General features: G+C 34.3%; 1 protein-coding gene across 4 annotated transcripts in view; it reads right to left on the reverse strand.

Moving 5' to 3' along the window:
* Positions 1-255: 255 nt before the first annotated feature.
* Positions 256-23,604, reverse strand: part of LOC150109869 (uncharacterized) — a 44,352-nt gene continuing 21,003 nt past the window's right edge. For 3 of the 4 annotated variants that reach the window (XM_090415500.1, XM_090415491.1, XM_090415506.1), the window contains exons 3-9: positions 22,586-22,765; positions 16,251-16,391; positions 10,905-11,021; positions 10,621-10,815; positions 7,593-7,637; positions 6,515-6,587; positions 256-1,315 (exon numbers count right to left, since the gene is read on the reverse strand). In XM_090415500.1, the coding sequence (XP_090271626.1) occupies positions 631-1,315; positions 6,515-6,587; positions 7,593-7,637; positions 10,621-10,815; positions 10,905-11,021; positions 16,251-16,391; positions 22,586-22,765 (1,436 nt within the window). In that variant the 3' untranslated portion in view covers positions 256-630. The remainder of the gene's footprint in view (positions 1,316-6,514; positions 6,588-7,592; positions 7,638-10,620; positions 10,816-10,904; positions 11,022-16,250; positions 16,392-22,585; positions 22,766-23,604) is intronic. The other variant, XM_090415509.1, reaches the window with a different exon arrangement.

Here is a 23,604-nt window from a genome sequence, read left to right on the forward strand (position 1 = left end):
GATTCTTAATTTCGAAAAAGACCAAAATCATTTTAAAATATCTAAAATTGATCGCATAACATAATTTATTTACATATGTAAATATTTTTATGAGTCTATATTACATAAGAATATATTCTTATAACTCTTATTTACATATTATTACATAAGCAAATATTTTTATGAAGTCAAACGTCTGCTAAAAAATTATGATGTTGACATAAATTTTCCTATAACATTATATATATATATATATGTAATGAATTCAGTATTAAAAATCACCTTTCTTGGAATATCAAATGACAAGTTTAGTTCCTGCAACTCAAAAACAACTTTAGCATTGTTTACTTAGAGTATATGATGCTGCTGGAATTTAAAACAATATTATAATAAATAAATATTTCTCCCAAGTATTTTATTTTAGTTTTTGCAATAATTGAGTATTTTACCTTTGGTAATTCAGAAAGTTGCAAAAGCCTGGGGATAATGACATTCTGATTGTACCAAACGTGTCATCCAGTGCTGGTCAGATAGCTTACAGCGCATTTGGATGTAATGAATATTTCAAATATTTTGTCTTTTAGCGGCCAAAATATTTGTTGTAGGAAACTCAAATACTTTAATTCTGGATTCGGCACTCAAATGAGCTGTTTAATTGTCCGATTCATCATAAATAGGATTACTGATCATTGTTTCTTCATCTTGCTTATTTAAAATGTTAGTACAGGTACTCCCATATTCGTTATCGATAGGATTTGATAATTCTTTGTCAAACCCCATCGATAGCGAATCTCTTGTACAAGTGAGATCGTCCACTTCAGCATAATCTGAACTTGATGAGAATGTGCGGAAGTGTCCTGGTGCAAGAGACCTATTTGGAATCTGAAGATAAGAATTTTGAACAACTTCAGGTTCACTGTTCATTATAAAATGCGAATGTGACAATGTCATTCTTTTCATCGGAACTTCAGGGATAACTGTTATATTAATTTCTTGGCAGTTATTTTCAGCAGATGAAAGGTTATCGGATCCGTTCTGCATTGGACTTTTTCCAGAGTTTAAATTCTGATTGGAATATTTCAAAAAATGACCATGCCCGTGCGAAAAGGTCTGTAAATCAAATGTTGTGTGTCTATCCTGATATTCAAAGCAATAGTTGTTGTCACCAGGGCATTCTTCATATAAATGCATGTTATTATCATTTTTAAGAAAATCGTTAAAACCGTTAAGTACAGAGTCTTCCTGATTGGGGAATTCTTCCTTAATTATCCTTTTTGTACTGGAAACGGAGTCCATTTTTAGTACAGATGAAGTAGTGGTGTCTGATCTTGAATGCCTGAAAAAAAACGAGATATATCGATTAAGGCTTCTAATGCTTCATGACTAGTAAATATGGCATAAATGATAAATAATAAAAGTAAATCCATTCAAATATACTATACATAAGTTAAAGAAGATTGTCAAAAGAAATACACGAATTTTATACATAATTACAGAAATATCAAAACACTGATCATTTTATAGTTTTGGACAGTTATCAACATTGTAGGAACTGATTACGACGACTTCAGAATTGGCGTAAGTGATGTTAATTTCGTTAAAGGAAAGAGTATGTTTTTAAAAGAAGAGGATTATTTTAGTAACATATAATATTTGGGTGTCGTTTGTATTAAGGAAGTGCATATACTTATACCTTCCAAGTAATTACTAATTAATGTATAACAATAAAGGAACCGAAAACACAAAGCTAAACTAGAACGTCAGTTAGCTGGGGTTTAGCTTGGTCCTGTCGCTTCCTTTATTGTTATATATAAATTAATAATTTGCAATAAAACACAACCAGCAATTTTTTTTAAGAAACAATCTTATTATTTAAAATGAACCAGGTCTCATAAGAGATCTGCCAGCTGGTTTTAATTAGCTCGTGCAACTTATATTTTTAGGGCAGTAAACAAGTAATTGAATTCTGCCACTGATAGCACTAACATTACTCAGCAAAGGCTTCTTCGGATCTAGAATTTACTAGTACAATAAATTTCAATATTGTATTCTGATATTGAATTGAATTCATTGAGTTCATTAAAGTATTCCATCCTTGTGAATGTAACATAATGAAGAACTTGAGAGCAGTGGGAATGGGGGAGGAATCACTGGTGGTACGTGTACAGGAGATATATGAGGAACTGATTAAACTTAATATCAACAAGGTCATGGGACTTGATGGTATATCACCAAGTGTGATATACCATCAAGTATATCACACTTGGTGATATACTTGATGGTATATGAGGGAATGTTCCAGGGGAGTTAAGAACCCCTTTAAATCACATGTTTAACATGAGTCTTAGATTAGTCCAAGTTCCAAAGGTGTGGAAAGATGCCAAAATTGTTCCACCTCATAAACGGGGGAGGGTGATAAAATTGATGCTTTAAATTATACACCAAATTTGCGTATCTGGAGTTATGGTCAACATGTTGAAGAAGCTAATGAAGACAAGGATTCAGGTTTGAATTAACAGAGGGCTGAATTGTCTTTAATAGACAGCATGAGTTCCAATTTAACTACTAGAAAAACTAGTAGTTAAATTGGAACATATCGGGTTGGATAGTAGATTAGCTCGTTGGATAGATAGGTATCAACAGTTTGTGTACGGGAATGATATCCCAGAAGAAGAAAGTCACTAGAGGCGCGCCCAAGGGGTTTATTTTGGGCCCATTGTTGTTTATTTGTATGTAAACGACATTCGAAAGGGCTTAAATGGTGACATACAGTCGTTTGATGATACAAAGTTAAAGAGAGTTATGAGAAGTAGAGCAGATGTAACTTTGCAAGAGGCCTAAATAGACTGTCTGAATGGACAGGTATGTGTGGGGAAGTCAGTTTAATATTGCAAAGTGTAGGGTTTTAAAATTTGGGAAGCAAAGATGGGATGCATAGTTTAGGAATAGTGGGGATAGTTTAGAAGAGGCGGAGGAGATGAAAGGCCTGGGGGTGATGGTGGATAGGAAATTGAATGTCAACTTCTTTACACTATTAAAAATGCACAACACTATTAATAAACATTGTAAAGAAGTGAACTAAAACCAAAAACGAAAATAGTAAACAGAAACCAAAATCAAATTTATTGTGAACTGAAACAAAAACCAAACCACAGCCAAAAACTTTACGAAAATTCAGCTTTTTCGGATTAATTTGTTCGCTACTGTAAGTTGCAGTAACCAAACTTGTTACGGCAGTTATTCAGTTGCTCAGTTTAATCAAGGAATCCCAACGACTTGTAATGGATTTATTTATGAGTAGGTGGTGTAGTTGGGCCAGGGCACGCCTGATACTTTTTTAAAACTATCAAAATTTTTAAATTCATTATAATAAATTATAAGAATTACAATAATGAGAATTATAATGCATTTCCAGCGTTCGGTCAAAAAATAGCAGCTTACCGCACTTGTCATTTTCGTTTCAGAAAACAAGGCAATCTCTCTACCATATGGCCGTCGCAATAATAATAATAATAATAATGCCGCACTTCGTGGTCTCGATTTTTGTTTCAAAGCTAGAGCCCTGGCAGTATTTCTTTGGGACTACACCCCTGTTTATGAGTATAATATTATCCACATAAATTAAAAGCTGAGTTGAATACTTTTAATCTTCATTTAATGCCTCTATTGTTAAAAATTTGATCCATACAGTCTACGATCCTGTATGGATCATATGCTATCCATGAAATCAAGTGCAGATTAATTATATAGTTATTATATTTATTATAAAGATTCATTGTGACAGTATGCCAAGCTTGATTAGAAGGTTTTATTTGGGATACGTTTGTTATTTTAACATTGCTGTGATCAAATATTAAATTGTTATTTCTCCTTTATTGCACGTTTTGAGTATAAGACCTTTTTTTTTCCCCATCGAAACTAGGAACACAGGAGGAGAATTTCCCCAAAATACTCCTTAAATATTCATATATCGGCTGAGTACATACGTACATTATATATCCAAGATCAAAATCGGGGGAGGCTCGAGCATAGGCACTGCGGAACTGCACCACCTCCAATTTTTCTCGATATATAAATATATTTATTAATTTATTTATATTTGTTTTATTTAATTTTTTCATCAACAATCCTATACAATTCTCTTATTTTGTATAAAAAATAATAAAAATCCATCTTGTAGCACTTAGGAGGGTAAAGGACGCTAGCAGCACTGTGTTTACCACAGTGGCATATTGCTACTCGCGCAAGCATATGGACGTCATAGTGAGATGCGGCACTGTCCGTCGCGCAGTTCCACTGTTGTTTATATGCAGTTTGCGCCAGTAGTAGAGTGTTCGTAGTGTTAATCGTGTTTACTCCATCTCTTTAAATATTTGGACATTACAATTAAAGACATAACATCTGTTATAGTTTTTATTTTAGAACATTATTGGGGTTATGATAATGCATTTCATTTTTAAGTAATTTTGAAGTATACTAAACTGTATAATTTTATCGATAATAAACAATATTTTTCATGTTTATTTATTTATTTTTTTACCATAATTTTGATATTGTATCCAAACATGTATTCACTGTACTTACAGTGTGTATGTATACTGTATTTCGAAAGTTACAGAACCCCCACGATTTCAAACCATTAGCTGCCACTGGTCAAAATATTAAACCTGAAAATTTCATTCCTAACATAACAAACTAAATATAATCTTGTATTGGCTGATAAACAACAGAGCTGGGTTTAAATACGTTATGGAATGCATCCAGAAGAACGGTGTCTGCGTTCAAGAGCGGACACGGGTTGTGACTTCATTAACTTTAAAATGGATTAGAACGATAACAATAGAAGGAATAAGAAGAGGGTGTAAGAATCTGTAGCTCGACTAGGAGATAGTCACTAGAAGCAGTATATTTGATTTGACCTTATTCTTCATGATGCAGAAACATAATATTCATTTATATATTATGTTAATACGAGCATATTGTCCCTCTCCTCCGTCATCTAATATCATTTTCTACTGCACATATTTCTATTATTCTATAATTACACAAAAAAAGGGTCTCCGTTATTCTACTAGCACATTAGCCACATTGTGCAGATTTTGGAAGAGTACATTGAATTATCTCCTGAAGATGCGAAAATGAAAGCTGTGATTAGAATGGCTCCCTCCAGGAATATGATCAGCAGCTGACAAAATTTTAGTGCATCGAAACGAAGAATCGCAGGTCAAGAGCCTTGCACTCCAATCTCACTAATGTAGTGAGATTACAGTGCAAGGATCAGAGTCAAGAAATTTATATATAATGCTGACAGGATTTGTGAAGTTCATCTGGATGCGAAGTTCAAGTCAACGGGCTAAAGTTTAAATGATAAAGACAATGTAGAGGATTGTGTCAATAACGAGAAGGATTGGGAAAAGAAATAATAGGCAAGTATGTTTCACTTTTGTGCAATTGGCGCGGATTCCTGATCTCATCTGGATTCTTTCTCATAGTTATCTGCATTTCTGGGAACTTGGAGATATAACGCGAAGGATTCGATTTAAGTGACTTTTTACTTATCCTGTTATTGCTACTCCACAAAATAACAAGCATAAATTATGGTTCGTATCGTACTGAGTGGTTTCAAAAACTTTAAAGTGATCTTATTTTGATTCGATGGGCTATTCATTCTCCTGCCGTTTAGTATGTCTACCGCATGGTGTAGAAAGAATAGTCATGACGTTACTATCTCCTTCCCCCTCACTATGGACGACATGAGCAGCCAGTTGCCTTCATAAGTTAGCATTTCAGCAGGAAAATAACAAATAAAACGTTCCCCTTTGAATGCAGAGTTTCAACACTATTGAGTGTATATTAAAGTGATTATTGAGTGCATTTATATATATATTGGTATATGGGTGTATATAAGAACACGCCGCTGTCATTAAACATTAAACAAAAAAGCAACTAACTCAATTAAACGTAAAGCAAACTTCTTCTCTCCCGTAGTCCTAAATGGACCTTTGGGTCATTCATGGCTGGTAGGTGATATTCTTTGTTAGCCTCCTCCAATCGTCTCGGTCTCTTTTTCTTGATATCAGTTGAGAAAGGGAGAAATTTGTTCATTTTTTGATGTTATCAGTCCATTTTAATCGAGGCCGGCCCCTAACCCTTTCTAGTGCTTGCTTTGGAATGCCATCAGCCCTCTATACATGTCCGAACCATTTCATCTGTCTTCTTCTGATGACTGTCAGAACATTTTCTCTTCTTCTCCCGTCTATTGAATCAATCAGTTTTCGGACATTTTCATCGGTTTCGTGAGCGGCAAAGCAAACACTCACATCAAAAGTGGTTTTTCTCTCTGGCCTCATTATTTTTTGCTGTTGTTTATTCCATCCTTGCAATATTTTGCAAACTTGACCACATAAGTTCATTAAAAATTATTCTTTTGAATAATTCTGAATAAATATAATATTTGTCATGAACGTTGAGTAAAAATTACTACTATTCTGAGCACAAGTACCAAAATTATTCTTTCTGAATGATGAAATATTACCTTTTCCATATGAACAGTCCAATAATAACGAGTAAAGCTATGACGAACATCACCACTGGAATTATGATATAGACTGCAAAAAAAAGAGTTAGAAATATACGCATTTAATAATTGCTCATATTATGAGATACAGCATTTTAACTTATGCATTAGTAATTCAGCTTATGTTATTATGGATTCCTTAAATATCAGAGTGAAAGTGGAAGCTTAAACACTCTCTCTAGTGATTTTTCCATTTAATTTTGTGATGTACTACATGTGAAATCCCAGAAAATAAACAAAGTTGGATACTATGATACATCAAGTAAAATGTTGCTAACTTTGGTTTTTATAAATTTTTTATTTCATTTTTACCTGGGCTAGAAACCCTGCTCTAGGGTCCAAACAATGAACTTTTCCAGCCACTTCAAACCTCCAATAAGCAGGGCGGTGGTCCCACACAGAGTGAGACCACCGCCACTCAAAAAATTCATTTGCCACTTAAAGACCTATGACCACCGCGGGATTCGAAAACGCAACCTGTTGTTTGGAGAGCTGATATGTAAACTGATCAGTCAACCAGGCTAGAAAGTGGACGGGTATTTTCTGCTTCTCCAGTGTTGTTTATTTTACACGAAGAATTTCCTCAATGCAGGTCATTTAATATCTCAAGTAAATTGCTATATACAGACGATCTAGCTAATTGTGTTTTATAAGAGATGTAGTAGTTTATCTTCTGATTGAGGAAGGTGGCAATAAAGTATCATGGGAAAAATGCATTTATGATTTCTACAGCAGCATTAATATTTCCATATTGCTACTATAGAAATCATAAATGCTTTTTTATTATTATTATTTTTTTTTTAGTCATGGCAGTTGATGATGACCATGAGTTGAAGGCTGGCTATTTACTGATTTCTGAAAGTTAGATGTGTAAAAGAGTTTAAACTTATCCTTAAAAAGGCTTTTTAAAATGAATTCTTTAATATATAATGAAGAAAGCATAAGTAAGGAAACGTAGTTACGTGCTTCTTAAAATTAATTAAGATATATAATATACTTAAGTTCATAGTAACTTCGAAAGCTTTTAAAAACTTACTTAATAACCGCGTGGAATCATTTATACTAAGCTGATTCTTGTGATCTGGAAAGAAAAATACGTTAAATTTAGGAAATGAGTTAAGAAGAAAAATAAACCGAACATTTTATTTATTTTTTTTTCACCAGTAAGTGCAGTTGTTTTGGAATTACGATTGAAACACTTAAGGCTATGAAGCCAGAGAATTATCTGTTAATTGCATGTATTTTTCTAGTTAATTTACCTAATTTTCAGGTATAAAATCCACCCTTCTACTTCCGTATGCGATTGACTAACTTATAATCAGTTGAAAAATCCTTGATAAACAAGCCACAGCAGCTCAGTGAGTATCGGCAATGACGTTTGGTTGGAAAGAATTGGGTTCGAATTCCTTTAAGGAACGCGAAGAACTTTTATCAGGTTTTATCAAGGATGTGAAGAAAGGGATTTCCTTCCGGAAAACTCTGGGTTTTATTATCCGGAAAATAGTAAACTGGCCAGAAGAACACAAGCAGTTTACGGGCGTAATACCTCTGCAAATTACTTGCGTTCTTCTGTCTCCTTAGTCGCTTCAGCCTGCATCCAAACCAAACAAACAAGTCCTTATAAAGGTTCGGGTCTTTTTTATTCATGGGATTCTATCGTTTTAAACAAAGAAGACGAGCTTTATCAAGCAATTGTCCGAATACCTCAAAAACTATAACCGAATACTCCCACCTACCCAGATAATTTCTTCTTCCAAGCAGTTCACTTGCGTTCATCAGATCAGCATCCAAAGATTTTCTTTAGGAATAAATATTCTACTATGCAAATACAGAACCTCCCCAGCTCAATCGGTACAGACGAAGCTCTTTGATCGGAAAGAACCGGTTTCGATTCCCGTTCATCGTGTGAGGAACCTTTGTCTGGTCTCTTTCGACTAAAGATGAGTTAGCCGGTCTCATACGGAGGTAAAGGATTTTTTCATTGGAAACTCGGATTTTTCGTCCCTCAGAACAGACAAAGCGGCTCCGTGAACACACAGATTTACAGCCATGAATATTTTATGACCCATCCACATGCTGTTAGTTGGATACATCGGTCTTTGCACCACTCTTGCGCAATGAGATTACCATACATTCTTTCCATTCCTGCGGAATCGTCTCTGTTCTGAGATTCAAATTATATAGCCTGGTTAAAGGAATAGCCAATTCACTCTTTTAGCATCCGTGCTGATATCCCATCAGTTGCAATTGCTGAATTCATATTCAGCTTATGCAACAACTCTAGTAATTCTTCCTCATACACATGAGTTTTTCCTCCGGTGCAGAAATAGCACACGGCTCAATGTTACAGACACACCACTTAGTAACTCTTAGCAAAATGAGCACTCATTACTTGAACAATCTCTTTTCTGTCTGCCACCCACATACCATTTGCAATGACGAGAGCTATTCTTTTACATTCATTCTTTTATTACTTACAGCATAATGACAGAAATCTTCTGGGTTGTCTTTAGCTTGCAGAGCTAGTTTCATTTCATACTCATACTTAGTTTTTCGTACAACAGCTGTAGGTCTTCTTGCCTACACCTTATATTTTTAATTGATATCATCCTCATCCGCAAGGCATGTCTTCCTCAGCATCTTTTTCTTAAGAATCTCTTGCATAATAAGATTGTACATCCATTTCCCTCCCGCTCTGTTTATTTTTCGACTTCTGTGGACATAGTCCAATAATGTGTCATTGATGTATTTTTTAAAAATAATTCCTGTGCGGTTCCGGTATCTAGTAACTGACACCATGGGATCGAACTTAGTATTCTCCTCAGTTGGCCATAATTTCCTGCTTTCAAATTAAGCAGGATAAACATGTAACCTTTTTTAAATGATCCATAAACTTAGTCACGTCCACTCAGTGCAATGTTACCAATCAGAGGGAGAATAGTCACGTCTTTAACTGAAATCCCTCTGACACTATAATCAGGTTTAATACTCTTTGAATTCGAGTTCCTTCTGTCATACTTAATGAGGTTTTCGTGTTACAGTGCAATAAATTCGACTTCATTCTTTTCATGAGATGTCGTTTCTACATAATCAGTGTTCAGATGATTAAAGCCACCCCTGATAAATAATTGTTTAGTATTCACTAGGTTTATTTGGCGATGCACTTCATCGTCACTAGCACCTGATCCACTAGGTCTGTAAACACTCCGCCGCGTATATGACTTTGTTAGACTCCCCCTTACGTCATGCAGCTTTAAACTTATCACTATATAGAGACTGTTACTAATATTGAAACCATGACTATCTGTCCTAATTCTACTCAAATCATCCAATATCATTAGCAGCACACCCTTTCCCTCCTGCTTTGTCTCGCCTTCCTAAATATACCGTATCCTTTATATTCAATACCATTTTGTTCAGCTGCTTCTAAGAGCCATGGCTCAATAATGCTAATAATATGAGGTCACAACGGATTCACCAAGGCAACAAACTCAACCCCTTTGTTATCTCCTAGCATTCATGTACAGACATAATAAATTAACTCCATGATTCTTCTTTTTTGATACTCTTCTATGTAGTTTCTTTGACACAGCTGAACAACTTTCAGATTATTTTTCATGGTCTAATGCCTCACTTATCCAGATATCCTTATAGATACTTACACGATAGATTCGTCTTTTCATCATATATATATATATATATATATATATATATATATAATATTTCTGTATTCGTAGTAAAGCCTCAAATACCACTTTCAGTTTAGCATCCATCATGCCAGGAATAGTTCAGTATTTTGTTATAAAGCATGATTATGTAATTAAATCGGTTTTCATTATACATATCGTATAAAAATGATAATTATATAGGTCTATCATTATTCGTTTATTCGTTTATATGTTTATCATATAAACAAACTCCTTCTCCTAATAATACAACCAAGTGAAAAGATTTTGTTAAGTAACGATTATTACTATTTGAAAAAAACTTCTTTATAAAAAAGCTGATCAAATTTGTCTAAAATACTTCTTAATCTATATCCAATACCTAAAAATCAGTCATACCTGAACAATCGTAGGACATCAAATGCCACTTCCCATTTTCTTGACATGTCGAAATAATTTTTCTTGGAACACGACTTGTGTGGTTAGAACAGCTTATAGTAGCCGTGGTGTTGACAGGATAGGTCTCATTGACTACTTGTTTTGAGTAGATTATGCTGGCATTAAGGCCCATATGAAATTCGGAACACATAGCGGCTGGAATGAGGCATAAGTTGCTTGGGTTTAATTCACAAGAAAAGTTTTAAAAAATCCAAACAAATACGAGTATTACTATTGTAAATCACCTTGTTTGCCTAAGTCCAATTCCGTTTGTGATATTCTTTTTTCACTGAAGAACTGGCTCACACATGTATATAATTCAGTGTTTGGAGGCTTTTGGGTAGTTGAGATTCCAGCGTCCTCTGTAACAAAAAATAAAATAAGAAACATAGTTGAAAAAATTGGGTAATAGGTCGGAAAGTGTTTTGTGAGCCATAATGAGCAGTAAATAATGATAATAAAATCAATTCGAGTGCATCCTGGCCAAAAGCATCATCATCATCATCAAATTCCTGCCATGTACCCTCAAGGGGTGTACAGGATATGATAGTACTACATGAAAAAAATTACATCATTACTAACTTCCTATCTACAATTTTCCTCCAAATCGGTCTGTTACTTGTCAAGACTCCAACATTATCAGATCTTATATTTCTATCGTCTAAGGCACTTTGTACCGTATCAATCCACCTATATTTTGGTCTTCCTCTGGGTCGTTTTCCTGCCAACATGGCAGAGAACACTTGTTTTGCTAATCTTTCCTCGCCCATTCTGTTTAAGTGACCAAACCACCTGAGATTAGCTCTGCTAACACATTCCTGGATGCTGACAATGTCAAGTTCTTTCCTAATATCCTCGTTTTTAATATGATATTGCCATTGATGCCATCTGTTCACGCCTTTAATCTTTCTCAGGACTCTCATATCTGCGTTCTCTAGTCTTTGGTCAAGTGTTTTACTTCTGACCTAGCTCTCAGATCCATAAGTTAAAACTGGTTTGAACACTGTCTTGTATACAGCTAATTTAGTGTTCCGACTAATTTCTCTCTTATTCCATATGAATTTATTCAATTTACTTCCTATCATACCAGCTTTGCTGATTCTGTTGTCTATTTCTTTATTTAATTTACCATCTTCAGTAAAAATCGTGCCTAAGTAGCTGAAATGTTTCACTTGTTCCACAGGTTCTCCATTTACAATACAGTTGACATTTTCAATGATTCTGCCTATTTTCATTGTCTTTGTCTTTTTATTGCTGACCTTCATACCATATCTATTACAACAGCTATACAATTTAGTCAGAGAATCTTGCAGACTAGTAGCGGATTTATTTAGAAGTATAACATCATCTGCATAAAGCAAAGAGCTGACATTAACATCTCCAATTTTGATATCATGTTTAATACCACTTTCCTTCATAATGTGATCCATATAGATAATGAATAACAGAGGGGATAATGCACATCCTTGTCTCACACCAGATTTAACATTAAACCATCTTCAGTGTACTTCCTTCAATTCTAACTGCTGACTTACAACTCAAATAAAGACTGAGTATTGCTTGATATAATGCCCCATTGACACCATATAACTGTAGCGTATTGAATAGCTTCTCTCTTGGCACCTTGTCATATACCTTTTCCAAATCGACAAAACTTAAATACAGATCTTTGTTATATTACCATGCTTTCTCGACTATTTGTCGTAAAGTGAAAATCTGATCCTTACAGCCTCTATTTGGCCTGAATCCAGCTTATTCTTCACCAAGCTTTTCTTCCACAATTCTTCTCAACCGTTTCTCAAGTATACTTGCATAGATCTTGCCAGGAACACTCAGTAGGGAAATACCTCTGTAATTCTCACATTCAGTTTTATTTCCCTTTTTATATATGGGTACTATGAGAGCGCTACTCCAGTCATTGGGAATCCGTCCCTCTGTCCAGGCTTTCTGAACTATGCAGTGCAGCCACTGTAAGACTCTTATACCACCACTTGAGCATTTCTAGTCGAATATCATCTACTCCTGCTGTCTTTCCACATTTCAAGCCTTTGATGGCTTTTTCTACTTCAAGTATGGATATGTATTCCTGCCTGCATGCCTGGTCAGTGTTTTTAACCACGGTGCTGTCCTCACTGCTTGTTTCATTTAGTAGTTTTTCAAAGTAATTACTCCATACTTTAGTTCAAGGTTATCTTTTTCTCCCGTTTTCATGTCATCTTTATCATCTCTAACTCCTTTTACAGCACTCTTTCCTCTATTCCTAAGCTTTTTCAACAACCTCCAGAATATTTTGCGAGCTTCTTGATATTTATTTTCTATATTCTTGCCAAAATCCACCCATGACTTTTGTTTAGCTAGTTTTACACAGTGTTTACCATTCTTGCATTTGTCTCTGTATTCTCTAAGAGCACAAGCTGACTTATTTGGCAGGAACTTTTGATATGCTTTCTTCTTTTCCTTCACTGCCTCTTTAACTTCCTGTGTCCACTATGCAGTTCTCATTTTTCTATCCTTGCAGACAACTTCACCACATGCCTCTCTAGCTGAATTAATCAAGGTTTTCTTCAAGGCTTGGCACTGAATCTCCAAGGTTTGGTTCCTGTACTCAAACTCTTTCATTTTTCCTTCAATAATCTTTGTGTATTTTAGTCTACAGTTCACATCTGAGAGCTGCTCAACTTTTATTCGCTTTAAAACTTTCTTACATGCCATTCTTTTCAATATGAAATTCAATTTTATCCTGCTCAAGACTAAATGGTGATCACTTCCAATTTCAAAAACTCTGTACACTCTGGTGTCCTGCACCAGGAAGAAAACATCACTATCAACAATAACATAGTCAATGAGACTTTTCTTATTCCTTGCCTCTTCTCTTCATGTGAATTTGTGCACATTTTTATGTTGGAACATGGTATTAGTAATAACCAGTCCATGTCCCTAGCAGAAATCCAACAGGTATTTACCATTATTATTAGCTTTGCTCTTTTCTCCAAATTTTCCCAAAACCTTTTTTCTATGTCTGACAATCACTTCCTACTCTGTTATTTAGATCCCCAACAAGGACCAACGCTTCCTTTTCATTGTGTCAGTAGCTTTCTCTAGAGCCTCAAAAAATTCCTCCACTTCTACTTTAGTAGATCCTTCTGTGGGACCATAGGCACAAATAAGTCTCATTGTCCAGTTCCCCATTCTCATATTTGCCCACATTACTCTACTTGAGACTGCCTGCCATTCAAGAAGATTAGCCTCGTATTATGTGTTGAATACTATGGCTACTCCTTCTTTTCCTTGATTGTCATTGCCTGAATATAATATTTTGTATTTATTGCTCAGAAAGATCTCACCAGTTTTTGTCTTTTTTGTTTCAGTCACCCCTATTATGTCGATCTGGTACTTATCTAATTCCTCAGCTAGCTCCATTTCTTTGCCATTCAGGCTTCTTATGTTGATAGTACCGATCTTTAACTCTAGTGATGTTGAGTTGGGGTTTGTTTTCAAATTTGTTCCAGTAGCTGACTTTTCACCAATAATGCTAATGACTAATAATGCCCAAAGCATTATTAGTCAAATTATAAGTGAATGTTACTATCACCAGCTATAAAGAGCCATGAAATGATGTCGCTTTATCGCTGGTGATAGACCCTCTTTATAGAGTCCATGTACGGAACTATCACACCGCCAAACATTGCAGAGCGAGGAAAGAGACTTAGAGGGGATGAACGTTTGTGAGAAACTGGATGAAAGAGCACATGGGTTCAATGAAAGTTTGAATGGGATAACAGAATGAGAACTTGGTTTCCATGTTTTGCTACTGCTCAGATGAATTGATTTTTTGAAGGTATGCTTCACAGTTCATTTATTCCTACAGTTCTTTTCCCCTTGATTAGAAAGAAGAACAGGATGAGGATTACAAATTCTCCTTGCATAGTTATTGATATATAAGTAATTGTAGAAAACCTGAAGTTTTATTGTAAATTTTTTTCATTTTTTTCCCCATGTGTTGCAACGAATTAGCCAACCTGTTGGCTGAGCGGTTAGCGTCTCTACAACCAATCAAGTTGTGGATACGAGTCTCTCTATGTCACAAATGGTTGTGCATGCCTTCAGGTGGTGGATAATTTTAATCATTTGGTGTGATCCCTCATCCTATTTATTTGAGGCCAAAATTACTTGGGAAACAATACCATAATTGGTAACATAAGAACAAAATTTCCAAATGATCTAACTTTAACACATTCCTGTTTTTAATATGCCTTGAAATCTTCAGTGTGTGTGCGTGCGGGATTATGAGAAAAAAAAAAAAGACAATGTTGCAATCTGTACCATCATCAAGGAACCTCCGTAATTCAGTCAGAGTCGATGTGCCTTTTAGTGTTTGAAAGAATATTTGTCCAAGAACGCGAACAACAGTTATAAAGGCTCTTCAGGTGAAAATGAGTTAGCACAACTCCTACGGAGGAGGGTTTTTCCCATACAGAAACTCAGATTTATCCCCCCCTCAAAACAGGCAAATTAGCAATCAGACCATAACACACTAGCCTCAAAGCATTAATTGCTTTGGTGCTAATTCCAGACAATGACAACAACAGTTATTCGTTATCTTCAGAAAAGAATTCATCACCAAAGACCTTCCTCATGGGCATTATATGATACCTATATTGGGGGGAAATGCCCAATCCTATGCACCCGTGAAGAAATGAGCAGCCGAATTCTACAATCGATGACTCGCTTGTATATGACTCTCACTCCGAACATCATGATGAAGAATCTAGTCATTGCTCTACCAATTGTCTGGACGTTTGCCGAATGCTCTTTCTTAGGCGCTTCAAAATCTCACAGTAAAACTTGCCGTTGACAGTTTCACCGGCACGGGAAGGGATTCCTTGTGGACAATGCCTCTGATGTAAAAGAAAAAAAAAAAAAAACATTGACTCGATATTGCTGAGAACTTGACCTTGAAGCACTGTTCCTGGCAGTGGTCAATTCGGTGGGTTTTTTGCTGCAGTTTTTTTATTTTTTTATTTGAAGTTGAAGCAAAATTTGATACAGTTTCTTTGCTGCTTAATCAGTCATTTCAGTTGCAGAAGAAAATCGTCGAACCATTAAAACACGGCGTTTCAACAACACACGTAAACCAAGAAAGGCCTCTCGACTTGTCTGCTGTTAGCATACTGATTCACAAAGGGTACTGCTCTCTCTAGAACTGCAACTGGAACTTTTCGGTAGTTATGTCAGAACTATATGATTATTCTCATCAACCCGGAGAAGTGGATACCACGTTTATAATGACACCCTGCTGAACTTGATTCACTGTCCCTACTTCCATGTGCTCTTCTTGTTTCTACTGGTGTCGCTTTTGTTAAAATCTCTCATGATGATTCGTCTATTTTTATAAGATAAGATATGATAATCTTATCTGCCTTAGCATTCCGATGCCCTTCCTCCAATCTACAATAGGATTAAGGAGCACGCTATACTTAATACTCAAGAAATTAATATATTCGATAGAAAATTCACTATAATTCAGTTCGCTAATTCCATGTGCTCAATACTCAAAAAATAATTGTGTGAAATTATATTTAGAATCTCACCACAGATATAGAGTTTTACTTTTACTGGAACGTTGGCGGTATAATTCCATCTGATAACAGCTTTATTGAAGGTTATCAAGTTGTCTAGCTTTAAATACCAATCAAAATAATCCGAGCGGATGGCATTATTCATTCCTTGCTCTGAAATAAAAGGAAAATAATAAATCCCCTTGAAAAATAATCTGTTTTATAGCATATTCTTGAATAACATAACAAGTATTTTTTTAAAAATTAAAAAAGCAAATGACTCTTTCAAAAAAAATAATAATTGCTATTGCAATAATGAAATATGGAAACAGTCAAATATCGAAGTTTCATTTTAAACGGTCGGGGGGGGGGGGGGGGGGGGAGAATTAATATAACAAACTAAAATTCTTCATATTTATAATTTTTAATTAAAAAATTATCAATGCTGTAAATAAATTTTATTTAATATTATAATAATAAAGTATGATTATTATATTTATAAATGACAAAGACATTCAATCTGACACTGTTGTAAAAACTTCTAGTCCACAAACAGGATAGATAAGTTAAAAGTTTAAAAAAATGAATGAAAATATTGAATTCTTTTTTTTTTTCGCGAAAAAAAAAATTCTCGCTAACAGCCTTCCCAAGTGAAGGCTGTTAGCGAGAGTAAGAGGTAGTGCAGTGTTTTAGCGGTGGAGTACAATAAAGACTTCAAAAGAATCCAAACTTCAACGCATGAGTTTAACGTATTTTATTAATTATTAAAAAAAAGAAAGAAAATACACATGTGTAAAAAGTTCATATTTTTAATTTATGATTCGCAAGATACAAAGGATTTTTTTAAAAAAATGATTAAATTTTTCGTAAATTTACGATAGTTTAATTAGTATATTTAATAAGAGCCTTTTGTCTGGTGGGATGAACAGAAACATGAAATTACCACCTGTTAAAGACTAATAGAGCAGTAGTTAAGGTTTCGAATGGACTAATTACCAATTAAAACTCTGTTTGGGATAGAAGAGGAAAAGATTTAGTACATGCGAAGGGCTTCTTAAGGAAAGTCATTTGCTTCAACAATCTAGTTCCGTTTTATAAGCAGGTGACAATAGTGGTAAACATGAGCAGTACGGATGTACCAACCATTTTTTAGAATTTGAAGAAGCATTTGATAGATTTCCACATTGCACATCAGTATGTAATCTGGGACAAATGGATTTAGATTATCAATTAGCACAAAGTGGATACGTTTCTTCTCCAACAGATATTAAAATCACTTTGTATATAATACCAAACGACATATTAAACCCAGTATTTAATTAATTTCAGTTCTACTTAAACGGTAACCCTGAAAAGTTGAAGCAAAGAGAAATAGTTTGCGAGCACACTCCACATTTGACATTAAATTTGTAAGAGCAATCGAATACACAGTTCGCCATAACGTTCCCATATCAACTTCTACAACTAAATTATGATCTCCAAAACAGTCTTCGATGACTTCTGATAACTTGGTTAATTTTAATCTAGTAAAACCCAATTCCGTCTTATTTTTCGCAAAAAAAAGTGTTTTCTTCCAGTCTTACTTCTCACAATACTGAAATCTTGAGGGGATACGATAAGATGAGAGCACACACGACGAGAAGATATTTCTCTTCTTTGGGAAACTCCTTCAATATTTTTTGGTACAAACATATTGCAAATATTTTCTCATCAGTATAAAAAATAGGTTTCCTCTTTCGCAAGGGTTATCTTTGAACACCTATTAACTATAAACAAATCAGAAATCTGTCGAACAGTGTTCTCATACTTGGAGCTTCCCTTAACAGCTCCCTAAACACATCTTGATTCAATAAAGAAAGAGCAATTAAGTTGAATAATGATCTATCTCTTATTCATTTATTTCCCTCTCTTTCACGCAAAACAAGCAGTACTTTCTTCCTTGCAATTTTCTACAAATATATTCATGTTAACCGTTTATCAAAATGCTATCAGCAATTAATTGAAAACAAAAATTACGAGACAAAAATTGTTAACAGGAGCATATGGAATTTGGACAAATAATATTTAGCAAATTTTATTTGTATTTTTCATGTTTTTCAAAAGGCTGAAGAAATGGAGAAGATAATGAACACAAGGCTACTCCCCTAGAAACTGTGCAGAGCTGTGTGTGTGTAGATAGTTCATTATTCTTCCTTTTCTGTCTTTAAGCTTCAGCTTATTGCATCTCAATACTTCGAAGGAAACAGTCTATCCATTGCTTTTTTTCTTAGTTTACCAACTGATATTTTTGTGCTTGATTTCCAGTCTCTTGCTAGTTTAATTATTCTTTTTGGGTCCATTCTGTTAACATGTTGATTCCATTTTGATCTCCTCTTTTTTTTATCCATGGGTTTATGAGTTGTAGATGACATTCTTCATAAATCTCTTACTTTTTAGTCTATCAAATTGTGTTTTGTTAACTATTTTTCATAATGTTTTCATTTCGCATGTTGTATTTTCGATGTTTCTATTCTTGTTTCACATGCATACGTTAACATTGGTCGGATTAGTGAACAATCTCCGAAGGCTAAATTACTAGCCTTCGGAGATTTTTCGTTTACTTCATCCTGTGTTATATTTTCACTGTTCACTATATTCCGAGGTATTTAAATTTCATTATTTATTCCAGTATTTTTCCATTTAGTATACACCTGACTGATTCTTTTGCAATTACCATTATTTTTTTATTTCTCTGTTGAATATTTGCATGTTAAAAACTGCTGCATATCTGTTGCAGTTTGGATAATTGCTTTTGGAGATCATCTTCATTTTCTGCAAGTAATGCTACATCATATCATAATATTGCATATCCAACCAAATTAAAATTTTCTTTTTTTAATTTTAATAACATTTAATTTCTGTTTCTTAAACTCTGTTATTATTTCGTCCATGATTATCTTAAATAAACATGGATTTAAAAAATCACCTTGTCTGATCTCTTTATCCCTATAAGGATTTTTTTGTGTATTTGTGTTCTAATATCTTATTACACACTCATTTTTTGTGTGTGTAATAAGATATTAGTATACTAATAAGACATTGTATACTCATCTTTGATCATTTCGATTATTTGCAGTAGTAGTATCTTTCTTAACGCTAGTATTTTCGGAACATCTTGTAATCTGATTCTGTCGAAAGCTTTCTCTACGTCAATGAAGCAAATAAATTCGTTAAATTCTATTGCTTTTTCTGATGTTTGCATTATAACAAATGCCATATAAGTATATGATCTTCCCTTACAAAATCCTTGTTGTTCTTCAATAATAATTTAGTCTTGATTCGAATTCTTTGATAATTCTTGTGCATATTTTTAGAGTGGTGCACAGTAACTTTATTATTCGATAGTTTTGGGGTTCGGATTTTGTTCCCTTTTTAAATATTGCTATTGTAACATTCATTCCCCATTCATTGGGAATCTGTTATTTCTCAAAGATATGTTTAATTCAATTTGATGTTTTCAATAATTTCTTTACCTCTATATTTCAGCATTTCATTATACATTTCTATGATTGGGATTTTTATGTGTTCACAAATTTTTTTCTTTCATTTCGGATCATTCTCTGTACTGTTTTCGTGCTCTGTAAAAGTCATGCTCTAGTTGTTTAGAGTAACTTTCCCTATATTATTGCTTCATGAGTCAAATTTTGTTATTTATTTCATTTCTTATTCTTTTATATTCATTATATTTGACTATATTAGTTTTATCGGGTAAATGTTTAACAAATATAGTTTTCTTGGTTCTGATAGTGCTTTGGTTTCTTCAGTATACCAAGAAGTTCATCTTGTGTTGTATTTTCCAGTTTATTTCTGTCCGAGTACTTCATATTTTTTGAAGTACTCGGACATATTTTGGAATTGATATTTTAGTCAGTTTTGGTATTATAATACTGTCTTCTTGTAATAATTCAACCGTAAATTATTTTCTTGTATCTATTTATTTTGCTTTTTCACTTTATTCATGTTTTGTTAAAATTTTCCCATCAGTATCCAATATTTCATCTGGATTACTGTTCTGTTTGTTATAATGTATGGTAAATATTCCTCTGTTATTTCTGCACATTATTGTGTGATTAAAGAAGGTATTATCTATTCTAAATTCGATATCTGTACAATACTGAATCAATCTGACTCCATTTGAGTTTTTAGTTGTTCCATTGAATGTTGGATATGTTCCTGGTATTCCATTGTTTTCGATTCTTGCATTTAAGTCTCCTGCCAGTATTATTAATTCAGTTGATGATATATTTTTTTACAGTTTTTTGTAGCTTATCATAGAATTCTCCAGTTTCTGTTATTGTTTTTTCCTTCTTCAGGCTTTAGGCGATGATTATATTTAGATTTTTATTTGGCAATTTTATTTTATTCTCATAATTCTTTCAGATATGTATGTATTCCCATTCGTTTATTTCATTTTGAAAATTCTCTTGTATTATTATTCCCACAACGTCTTTAGGTTTTTTTTTCTTCTCTACTCCACTAAAAATGTGGTAGTTATTTAATTTATATATTCCTTTACCTTTCCTTCTTGTTTCTGATATGAAAGCTATTTTTATATTTTGCTTATCCAATTCCTCAATTAATTCTTCTTGCTTTTTGTTTTAAGGAACGAATGTTCCAACTTCCGATCCTTAACAGGAGCTTAGCCATAACATTTGTACGAATAATATTTACTATAGATGTTATTTGTATTTTTCATATTTTTTCAAAAGGTCAGACTTTGAATTCACGAAGTATTTGAAATAACAATAATAGTAGCAGGATTGATCGCCCGAATAACTAACGAGTACTCCTCTTATCTATGTTGAAACACTTGGCCAACCAACAAGGTGCAGATATAATAATAACAATAATAATAATAACTGTCGGCCTGGTTAGCCGAGTCGTTAACGTATACGTGAACCGGCAGTGGGTTCGAATCCTGCCATGGGCATGGATTTGGGATTGTCTTTAGATGGGAAATGGATTTCAATGCCCAGTGTGAGACCATCGCCCATCTTATTTGAGTCCTGAAGTGGCTTGAACACGTTCCATGTTTTGGTGTAAATAGATAAAAAATAAAATTTTTAAAAAATCCTAAGCCTGTCCATAGTAACAATATACTATAGATTTACAACCTCTAGTAGTAAAAAAAAAAAATCAGCTAACGCCTTTTATTCCCTTATAGGGAGTAGGCGAGGCCTTTTAACCCTATCTAGCTTTTGGAGACTGAGTGGGCAGTTCAATCTCCATCGCCAATCAGAGATATCTGGCCCATGTCTATCACTAATTATAACAGCCACCGATGAAGAGGCTGGCAAACAAGTGCTGCCATCTCTTGGTACCTAACCCTAACAAGATAGGTTACTGTCTGACATAATGTGGGTACTACGGTCGATTTTCTTGAGTTTCCGGGAGGAAAAACCCGTTTGTCCGTGCCAGAGATCGACTAACTCGGGAATCGGTCGAAGAAAGGCTTAGAAAAAGTTCCTCCAGTCGGAAACTAGACTTGAACTTAAGTCTGACTTCAAGCGACCAAGCTCAGAGGACGCAAGCGCCACTTCCACTGAGCTACACAGGCACTGAGCTACCCACTACCTCTAGTAGTGGGATACCTAAAAAAAAAATAATAATAATACAGGGATTATGAATGTAATTAAAATAAACGCGATATTATGTATATATTTTTCTTTTCTTTCTTCCTTTTTGTATATTTTATTATTTATTTTTAATAGTTTTTGTTAGAAATATGAGTTCCGAGGAAACCTGACTTCTACCTTTTCTTAATGTGTGCTTTAAATATTATGTTAGACTAAATAAACAGAGACATTTTCGATCGAACAGGCTTTCATTCCAAAAAGTGAGTAGGCAGAACTGTTTTGGAAATTACTAGACATCATTCGTCACTAATAGTTGAATCGAAACTAGCAACGATTTGAAGAAGCAAAGGTCGAACGATTACGACAAACAAGCACCGCCACGTTCCAAATCCTAAATAGTTATTATTGCCTGAATTAGGGAAACAGTATGAGTTGTATGGCAGATTTTTCTGAGTTGTGGAGAGTGGCTAAAAACGTCAATTTGTAGAAGGGGGGAGGAAGGAGAAATTCTTTTTAATTGAACCGAAGATTAAAGATTGAGTTACTCGGAAAGATTACCTGAAAAAAGACTGGGAGAGAAGGATTACAGTGGTTCAGTCCAACTAGAAACTATACAAGTCTTCTTTTGAAGTGGCAAAAAAGACCTTAGTAGAATTATAATCCCATAAGAAAATCCCATTTTCTTACTTCAGTTAATATTTCAAGGAAATATAAATCCCATTTTAAATCTTGCTAAAAAAAATCAAACGTTACCTGTAGAAAATATCAGACGTATGGCATTTACCACCATCTGCTGTTCCAAACTAATTTTACAACTTCTAAGAAACTCAAAACTTTGATTCTGGACAGACAACTCGACTGGCAATCGTCCTTTGCAAATGGCTGCAGAATTTGAAGACAATTTTACGAGTTCTATCTTGCTTCGAGAAAATTCTATATTAAAAAAAGTATATTTAGAATACAGTTATAAAATTTCAACTTTATTGTATAATTTAAAAGTTATTATTATTATTATTATACAACAAACTAACAAACTGCCATTCGACGACAGAAACCTAAGGACATACAGAGATCTGAAACAGGCGCTATATAAATATTATAGCGAAACTGAAAATTAGAGAGAAATTACACACACACACACACACACACACACACCTATAACGAATATTCCTCTTAAACACCATTACAAGGACGCCATATCCAAATCCAACTCCCTCCCCTCTTCAAAAACGTTAAACCGTACACTGTATATATATATATATATATACACACAGAAGTAAATATCTGTATTAAATACAGACTGTATAAAAATAAGTATTGTTATTATTATTATTTAAGGCATCTCGATGGAGTCCAATGACTCACCGCGAGAGGCCCAAATCAAGCAGCATACACACAAATCCTATCATACCTCTCCATTCACTAAGAGGGAACTCACAACCAATTCTGGCAGTCCATTCTATTCACCAGTATCCACGCAAAAAAGTCTGGTCCGCACATCCCTACTAGCCACACTCTTACAGAACTTCCACGGATGGCCCCTAGTTCTCTGACTGTTTGTCATATATTGAAAATTTTTACTTCCATCAATTTTATAAAACCCCTTTAATATCTTAAAAATTTCTATTTTGTCCCCACTTTTCCGCCTATCAACTAAACTTTAACCTACAAACCTTCAAACTATCTCATAGGGAGTATTCTAAAGACCTGTCACCATCTTGTTTCACTGGTCTGTGAACCTTTTCGACCACCTCCTGTTCCCCAAGAAACCC

Source organism: Typopeltis vanoorti, chromosome 1 (assembly GCF_054136105.1).
Source record: "Typopeltis vanoorti isolate ZY-2024b chromosome 1, IOZ_Tvanoo_1.0, whole genome shotgun sequence".
Classification (NCBI taxonomy): domain Eukaryota; kingdom Metazoa; phylum Arthropoda; class Arachnida; order Uropygi; family Thelyphonidae; genus Typopeltis; species Typopeltis vanoorti.